At 33.1% G+C, this 9950-nt stretch overlaps 1 protein-coding gene across 1 annotated transcript in view; it reads right to left on the bottom strand.

Annotated features, from left to right (window-relative positions):
* Positions 1 to 1013: 1013 nt before the first annotated feature.
* Positions 1014 to 9950, bottom strand: part of LOC133172160 (uncharacterized) — a 54526-nt gene continuing 45589 nt past the window's right edge. Inside the window, exon 7 of the mRNA XM_061307001.1 lies at positions 1014 to 6324. Coding sequence (XP_061162985.1) covers positions 6284 to 6324 — 41 coding nt within the window. The 3' untranslated portion in view covers positions 1014 to 6283. The remainder of the gene's footprint in view (positions 6325 to 9950) is intronic.

Raw genomic sequence — 9950 nt, 5'->3', positions numbered from 1 at the left:
ACTATATACATGTAATCAATAGACCCCTACCCTTTTCTCAAGAACCTCTGACCCAGGGGCCACAAATTTCACAATTCTGGAAGAGGCATCCTTGCACATAACAACCATGCACCTAGTTTATCTGCTTAATATACAGAGGGAGAGATTTTAAAAGAATTTATGCATTCCCACAACCATTAGAGCCCTGTCCTAACTCCAGAACCCCGTTCCTGGGGCTATGAATTCCAAAATTTTGGTAGAGGGTTCAATGCTCATTACAATCATGCCAATAGTTTGACTGCTTGATGTCCAAGTGTAAAGAAGACTTTTAAGGATAGCACCAAGTTTGGTGATTTTAGCCCCAACCCTCAGGCTCTGGTTAGGAGGGGCAGGATCATTAAATTCAAAATTTTATATCCCTTCACTTATGGATACTTTATGTCAAAATTGGATGAAAATTGGTTCAACGGTTCAATGTTCAAAAGTTTACGTCCAACGCATGATGACGGACAAAAACAGTCACCTGAGCGTTTTCGGTGATCTTAAAAGTACGACTTTGTCCACTTTTCAGATGAGAAAAAAATGTGCTTCGAAATTCGCATTTAAGAGGGCTATTGCGAGTTAACAACAACAAAAAAGAATTTAATTAACTTTGATGTCTTTTTCTTCCATTTCCTCTCCAAATACATTATCCAGAGTTCGCTTCAATATACACCTCTATCAACGTTCTATGAACGAGATTATTGCAGAATTTTCAAATAGTGAAAAATTGCATTAAAAAGTTTATGAGAAACATCGTTTTTGGAATAATAGTTTTAAAATAAATGATCATCCTTATTGATAATTACATTTTTACAATTTTGCTCCTCAAAACTTATTCAAAAATATTGTACGAGCGTTGCACTGGGAGCGTAGCAGAACAACTCTGGATAGAGAATGCTCCAAATGATGTACATGTCCCGAATGATTATTTGTCATATTGAAATTGTCAAAAAAAAGTCTTGTAGTGACCTAAGAAAACAACAGACATTACATATGATTAATAAGCGTTTATTTAAATGATATACAAAATCGTATTGCAAGGCGCAAATGTACAAAAAGTAGGCTATAAAATGTCTATGTTGCTAAAATACTAATCAAATACACAGTCTTGCAAAAGCAGATGCATAATAAACACTTGTGACTTCTATGGCACCACTTCATGTTAAGTGATTAATACCAAACTTTTTTTTTCATTTTTTTCACCTGTTTACAATTAAAAGAGACAACAGGCACCAAGATGAATCCATTCTTTTTTATAATCCTGTCAAATATGAGGTATAAAATCAGAGATGTTTGGTGGATATCAACCATTGAAGCTTTCTCCTCTGCTTTTATGCAGATACCTTTGACATAGTACATGGCATACATTAGTTTAAGATACATGAACTTTAATATTTCTGTTTTGAAATAATTATTATTAATGCAATAATCACATAACTATAATTTTTTAACTTGGTGATAAAATTCAGGGAAGGTGGGACATATTTTTACAAGCGTGAATGTCTCCAGGTTTAGCAGTCTACCTTCGGTCGTATTCTCTGCTAATCGTCTATACACAGGTAGTTGAATTTTATAGCTGTGCTACATGTATTTCATTTAAGTATTGCATGTTTCTTATTTGCTATGTTTTCTTAAGTTATCCATGGGTAACCCAGTCTCCTTCTTTCAAGGGCTATCGTAAATGATAAATGAAAAATGATTTTTTTTTTTAAAAAAGTCCCCCCTCCCCCATTTTTGTCAAATAGGAGGCAGTTTCTTAATAAACTTAAACTGACTTAATACTTCCCACAATCTTACTGATGCAGATGGTATTCATTCTAATGAGACATGGACATTAGAACTTACACCTGTGTATTGTTTTTAAATCTCTCCAAGTTCACTGATGACTCGATACCACAGGTAAAAAAAAGTTAGCCAAGATTAGCATCTTGTAGCAGACAGTTTAAGATACCTTGATAAGAACAAAAAATGTACTGGGTCATTATGATTGTTTACATATCTATTATAAAGGTATAACTTCTACAAAATTATAACCTACATGTATAAATGCATACATGTACAACACTTTCCTTGCAAGAAAAAAAAACTATGCATGCTAATTAACTTTCCATTCCTGACTACATTTTATTTACACACATTTAATTCAACATTAAAGGCAATATGGCTATTAAAACTAAGAAGAGTTCATTAGTAATTGATTTATAATTTCAATACCAGTGTCAAAAAGTTCATTGCTCTAAATTACTCTTTTTATCAAGGGGGTAGAAAATGTTATCCATTGAAATCGAATTTTAAGAAATCACCAGATTTTAAATAAAAACTCACAAGAATGGATAAATATACCGTAAGTTTTTCTGTATGTTTATGTACAATGCAAATTTATTCAAATTAAACAAGGGGGGACCTCTCTTTGATTTCCAAAATAAATTATATATTGTGAAAATCCATATAATTATCTATATAAATATGAATGAGAAGCCCAAGGACCTCAACAGTCACCTGAGTATAGTACAACACTGTAAGGATCCATAGATGTACATGTATATGATAGATGAAGATGTGTTACCCACTAGCAAGAGAAATAGGATGATCAGTTGATAGGACGATCAACTAAGAAGTCGAGTACTCAGTAACAAATCATAGGGTATATGTAAATTTATTAACTTGTGAGTGCTAATACACCATCAACATACATGCTAAAGAAAACACTGACAACTGAATCCTTGACCCAGGGGCCATGAAATTCACATTTTTGAAAGAGACATCCTTGCTCATCATTACCATAAACTTACTTTATTTGCTTAATACCAAGGAGCAGAGAAGTAAATAGCAAATTATCACAGGTGAATAGCAAAGGGGAATAACTTCTCTCGGTAGAGTAGAAATTTCCGTACAAGTGTAAGGACATAACCCAGTGATCAAGAATTTCACAAATCTGGTAAAAATGACCTTGTTCATTACAACTAGGATTTTCAAGGAATTAATGCATTTTTCTCTATATAATCAATAGAGCCCCACCCTAACACCACAACCCCTGACCCAGGGGCAATGAATTCCATAATTAAGAGACATCCTTACTTATCATAACCATGCACCTATTTTTTGTGCTAAATATACAGATGCAGAGAAGAAGATTTTCAAAGAATTTTCACTATATTCTAAGTCCAGAACCCCCAACCCTGGAGCCATGAATTTCACAATTTTGGTAAAGGACTCATTGGTTGTTATAATCATGCCAACAGTTTAACTGCTTGATGTCCAGTAGTAAAGAAGATGATTTTTAAAAATTCTATTAATTTTTATGGTTTTGACCCCATCTCTCAGGCCCCAGTGGGGCAGGGACCTAGAAATTCACAATGTTCCCCTCCCCCCCCCTCCCTTTTGCTCATAGATGCTTTATACCAAAATTGCTTGAAATTGTTACATAGGTTTATGAGAAGAAGGTGAAAATGTTCAAAAGTTTATGACAGACAGATGACGGACAATAACAGACAAAAACAGATAGCAATAGGTCACCTGAGTCACTCAGGTGATCTAAAAATCATTCAAATATATAAACTTTTGAAAATTGATTTGAAGGTAAAGGCAGCAAAACAATACTATCATTCTCAGCTCTTTAAAAATATTATGCACAAAAATATTCACTTACATAATCTTCACAATAACACAACACATGGACGTAAAAACTTGAATTAAAGTCTAAATCTTATCATGCTTATTAAGCAATTACATTCTACCAAAATGTGAGCAATCCATACACAACTATGAGCAGTCAGCTACACATGAAATACTCAATTCAGACATACTGTAGATAGTGCATTACACCAGAGACATATAACATACTTATGTCTCTGACTACACAGAATAGTTGCCAAGATGTACAACTAGACTTCATACTTAAATCTTTATTCTTTTTTTTAATAAAATGTACATGTAGTTTCATCTTGTATGGCTGACATGCATTTACATTAATTAACATAAATAGACAATCTGTTGACACATTAAACAGAATACTCCATCTTTCAGCTTTTTCTTCAATTTAAGCCACTGAGTCTTCTGGGACCAGAAAAAAGTCTTGATTTGGAGGTCAAATGGTTCAAGAATAAGGCAGTGATAACATTATTTGATCTTTGAATTTTATATATATTAGTGATAACATTATTTGATTTTTGAATTTTATATATATTCAGTAATAGATTATCAATAATATGGTTTCAATATAAAAGATTAGGTCAAAACCAGTGGAAGATTTCAATAATGACATGATTAGTGTATGACCGTTTGGTCAAATACTTGACAAGGAGATGGCAAGTGGTGAAAATGCTGTATCCACCAAATCTATTTTTAGGGGTTTTTTTTTTGGGGGGGGGGATGAAACTGGTATCAATTGCTGCAGAGTGCTCTACTTTATGGTGCTCTTGGTGAATTTTCTCTTTGTACTCAGAATCACTTTGTAGAAAGTACATGTATTTATGTTACAAATGTAACTTATTCATGTTCAACATTTTTCCCTCATTTTCCACATGGTAAACATGGTTATACCAAACTGATAGGAATTGATTTAAGTGTGGTATTATATCTGGAATTAATAAAATTCAGCTGAAAAGATGCCTATGGGCCACAATGCTCATTTGAGTTACATTTCTTTCTCTGCCAGGTGAGTATATAATGAAAACACTTTTTAGGCCCAAAATGAAGTCAAAGGCCATATTTAGTGATTATCTCATGGATTAATTTGATGCTTCTATATTTTTGTTTTTCTGGATGTCAATCTCTATTATCCTATTAAAAAATAAGATCCCCTACAGTGAAAAACTTCAAAACTTGTTATGGCCCAAAGTTATCCTGGGGATCATCCACTATAAAGAATCTTACAAATATCCTTGATTGATAATATGTTTTGTCCTTCATTTCTAGTTTCTAGTTAAATTAGGGATCTCATTTTTGCCAACAACTTGTTTGGCTGAGATTAATGTGTAAAGCAAGAAAGTTGAACTCTAACATAGGAATCCTACAATTAAATTTGTAATATTACAGACGGAAAAAAATATAAAAACAAAGAAAAAGACCTCTCATACTCATGAGGCTTATGGGCCACATAGCTCACCCAAGTCAATCTTCAGAAAAATTCTAGAGATTCTTTTCCTCTTTATTCTCACGTAAAAAATTATGGCCCACCATATCCCCTGAGCTATGCTTAAACAAACTGAATTGATTCTGCACTACCTGGGCACTAACTGCTTGCATATTTATAAAGTATGACTAATCATGGTTCTGTCATTCTGTACAAGAAGTTATTAAAAAAATTTTCCCAATAATATATCCCATGTAAAACTTTGATTTCCCATTGTTGCCACACAATACCCCTGGGGGCCATTATTTGCTCAAATTGAATCTGCACAATCTGATAATACTTGAATATTATAATGACTAATTGTTGTCCTGTTGTTCTTGAAAAGGGTTTTCAAAAATATGTTTCCTATATATTCCATGTTTATAACTCATCCTCTATTGTTGCTCCCCCCTACCCTTGGGAGCCATGATTTGGATAATTTTGAATTTACACTCATAAAGTTTTCACAATAATTTTGTTTTTTCCAGCCCAGTGGATCATGTGGAGAATTTTTTTTAAACATTCTCTATTTCTTAATTATCTCCCTTTGAAAGAAGTATGTATAATGACTCTTCATTTGAACAAACTTGAATCCCTTTCTCCCAAGTCTACTTTGTGACAAATTTGGTTGAAACTGGGTTGGCGGTTCCAGAAAATTTGAAAATGTGAAAAACTGACACACAACACATGACAGAGAGAAGCTGGACAACCTTCAATCAGAAATGCTCAATTGAGCCTTTGACTCAGGTGAGCTAATGAAAAAAGACCTGTTTCCATTTCAAAATTGCTGCCCTGAGGAGCACAGCATAATGAAAATAATCAATAACAAAACAATAAATCTAGTATTATAATCAACAAGTATTGGTTATTGGTATACTTCTCCCATTAATTATCAGTGAAGTTATACACCCTAATATTAACCCCCTCCCTTAAAAAAAAATAAAAACAAACAAAATAAAACATGAACATTATACTGTCGAATAGTTTAAAATATTGTCTTAACTGAGAATGAAATCAGCTTTTATGACAAAACCAATTTTTTTTATATGAAAAACAAAATTTGCAATAATTTTGAAACTTAATAAATTCTTTTTAACAATCAATAGATGAAATCAAAATGCCCAATGTTTTCTTATTTATTCTTATCCTTTAAGTTTGCTCTTCGCTGTTGAGCATGACTTTCACTTCACCTGAAAATAAAACAATGAACAAACAGATACAAACAATCCTCTATGTGATAAAAACATTCATCAATTAACAAACAAGACACATTATTAAGGACATTGGCAAGGTTCCTGGTTATCGTATAGAATTTTTCAAGAACTCTTGACAAGGTTTAATTGTACTAAACAGGCTACATTCTGGATTGTTTAACCTACCACTCCAACCTTCATCTTTAGATTTTGTCAAATCAGTGTTTTTGCAATTCTCAATGCATTTCCTATGTAAAATGTTGATAAAAGGGCCCTACGTAACTTTTCACCATAATATTTCTCTAAAACCCACTTATTTCATATAGCTTTTGTATTATATACATTATTGTATCTTCATTTCCTATGACTTATAGATATTTTTGCTGAAAATGTATATATAGAAACAAGACAAGGACATATCGGCACCACGGAATCTTTATTTTTGAGTTACTTCCCTTAACAGCTATAATTACATATTATTCATAATGGTCAGTGAGTGACTGGTTGATTGTTTCTATCATGTAATTGACTGAATTGATTGAAACACATTGTTATAAAAATATTGGTATGAATTTATTTTTAAATTTTCTTTGTAGTTACTAAATGCTGCTTCCTTCACACGACCTAAGAACTGTTCTCAATTGGTCTACCTTTCAGCATGTCACATCTTTGCCCTTCCCAACGTACTGAGCATAACTATTGTAAATGACGACCTGTTGGCTCTTTGTCCTCTGAATACAATGTACAACAAAGCCTTTACTACTTTTTTTCCTTGCTCTATAGATGATATATAGATGAAGGAATTACACATGCTTTTGTTTATCTGTAACTTACGCTTTATTGGTTTTCACCGCTTAGAGAATTCTACATGGGAGATCACTCTCAATCACTATTTCACAAGTGAAAAAACCCATGTATTAAACCTTTTTTCTCTGGAAACTCCTGACTTGTCAATGTCCTTACTTGGGAATGAATTCCGTAATTGACTGAAATATTTGCGAAAAATGTCTCTGGGAAGATAAGTAGTACTTCAAAAATGCAATTAATCTACGTGTGTGTGAGAGGGTGTGTGTGTGTATGTGCCCCGAGGCAACACTGACATGTATGTGCATCTGATCCTTTTTGGAAAAGGTTTTCCTTGAAATTTTAACCAAAAACACTGACTGACATCTGAAAAAAAGGTCAGATGCAGCACCTTAAGCTTCATATAACATATAAGGTACATATAATAGTCCTCCCCATATGCAACATCTATGTTTAAGTTATTGAAAAAAGTGTATATTCTATGCTGACCAAACTTGCATAAAGCAAAGTATCTGTCTTTATTGTTATCATCAATGCAAGGTTAGTGAATGTAAAACATACACTGTGGAATCATCACTGTTCTTGGGAGACCAATGTTGTGGATTTCATGTGTCACCCATAATGATCAAGTTTTCAATTTATTTGTTCACTGAATCTTTTTAAGGTACGAGTTACCCACGAAATTACATCCCAGTAAACCAGGCTTTGAGGCCACCAACGTATAAAAATCTCAGCTCAAATCTTAGATTTCTGCCTCAGCTGAGATTTTCCTAAAACACTGTGCCACTAACATTTCTGAGATTCGTCTCACGTAAGCTGAAAAGTGAGAAATATCTTGGACCAATTCTCATTGCTATATGCGACCTTTTTTTCTTATAATGCACGGGGTTTTGAATCAATGATTGAATTTACCTTTCAGTTAGTTGTTTATGCAATATTTTGGTGTATAATCACGAAAATACACATTTCCAACTTCCTTTATCTTTTATTTGCTGTTTCGAGTCATCAAAGGAAAGGATTCCATTACGATCTTTGCGACAATAAATATTCACAGAGTCCCCGTAAAATAATTCCTACAGAAGAATAACACAAAAACATATCCAAACTTTATAGTCTTGGCTCATCTGTCGACAAAAACACAAAAATATACACCGAGACGTCACTTCCGCCATTGTGACATTACGTGTCGAAAGATTCCAAAAAGTAGATAGGCGGACCAAGACTTTATTTGCTGGTCGATATCACATTTTTCTTTCTTTAATTTTGTTTTGTAAAATGTCATATATATATATATATATCTATTCTATTACATTTTATTCTCTACAGCAAAAATATTTTAGGCATAGGCGTCGAAAGCAAATTGAAAGTGGGGTGGCTAATTGAAAGTGGGGGGGGGCTAAACCAACGAAAAAAAGTAAGCCCCACTTTTCAATGCTTATATCATGTCTATCTTTGAAAAAAAAAAGGGGGGGGGGGGGGCTAAGCCAATTTGGCCTTAATTATAAGAAATAAACACTTAGTGATTTTTTAACTATAGCTGATCAAATGCTCGATATATAGCTAATTTTCTCACATCATAATTTTCTTGAGTGTTTAAAATTTGTGCATAAGTTGCGACAGAAAATATGTCCAGGGGTGGGTAACATACATGAATGTATGCTTGGTTTACGTGATCCCAAGTTATGAAGAAAATTTCGATAAGAATTGTTTTATTGTCAGGTAATTTCAGCCCCCCCCCCCTTCCCCCAATAAAAGAAAAACCTGAAATTGAACTACGGACATGTTTAGGGACGAGGCTAAGAAACACATCACATTTTCCACGATCTCTGTTATAGAAAATGTCAGAGAAACAGAGGAGGCTACATACTACGATCCCCTGTGAGAAAATGTCACAGAAAAATATTCTTTTTTTAACAATGAATATAGTGAACAATATATGCGTCGTTACACTGGAAACCCAAATCAATCTCACATACGCTTATCAAGAGACGATTAACTGATTAATTCCTATTATCATATCGTAAATAAAAGTTTCACTGCGTATAATTATAAAAACTAAGGTCATTTAGGACCATACTTGTTTTTTTATTATTACTATAATTATTTCAAAATGTAACTGGTCGTATTAAAAAAAGATTACTGTAAGTTCTTGTCGTAATTTATACGTGTACTTTAGAATGGTCCTAAGTCAGGCTTATTCTTATAATAATATGAACGGTCAAGGATTTTTGTGTGTGATGCATTGTGAGTATAAAGTAGATCCGCATTGTGAGTATAAAGTAGATCCAAATTTACAATTAAGAATTTTATAGATTAAGTTAAGAATCAAGAGCTTAGCAATATTTGTACATAGAATTTTAGTCTTAAGGGTAAATGCTTATAAGATAGTGAGGACAGATGGACATGCATTTCAAGATCAAAAGATCGTTTGACACGAATTGATTTAAAACACTTAGGTAACAATTAGCGGATTAACGCAGGTGAAGTAATGGGCATTAACCTTTACCGATGGTCAGACTTGAGTAATAAAGATTGACAGTGATTGGATAGATAACACTGATTAATTCATAATTGGACATGTCAATCAAAGTACAGTAAATGTTTTATAAAATGTTAAATAGTTAGAGAAGAGAGTTAGTAATAAAGAGAGCTAGAGTAAAGAAACATTTAGGTTAAGAAGTGTCCGTAAAAGCCGTAACATTTACCTCATTGTCATAAGGTCTGTCTGTCCATCTATCTATTTAATATAGCGAGTTTCCCCATATATGTTGTACGGAGTGAAGAGTAACTGACTCTCCAGATTGTAATTATATATTTTA

The sequence above is a fragment of the Saccostrea echinata genome, unplaced genomic scaffold (genome assembly GCF_033153115.1).
Source record: "Saccostrea echinata isolate AGI-Se365-2 ecotype Australia unplaced genomic scaffold, CSIRO_AGI_Sech_v1 ptg000054l, whole genome shotgun sequence".
Taxonomy (NCBI): domain Eukaryota; kingdom Metazoa; phylum Mollusca; class Bivalvia; order Ostreida; family Ostreidae; genus Saccostrea; species Saccostrea echinata.
Note: the sequence above shows the minus strand (reverse complement) of the source record. Positions and strands in the feature narration are given on the sequence as shown.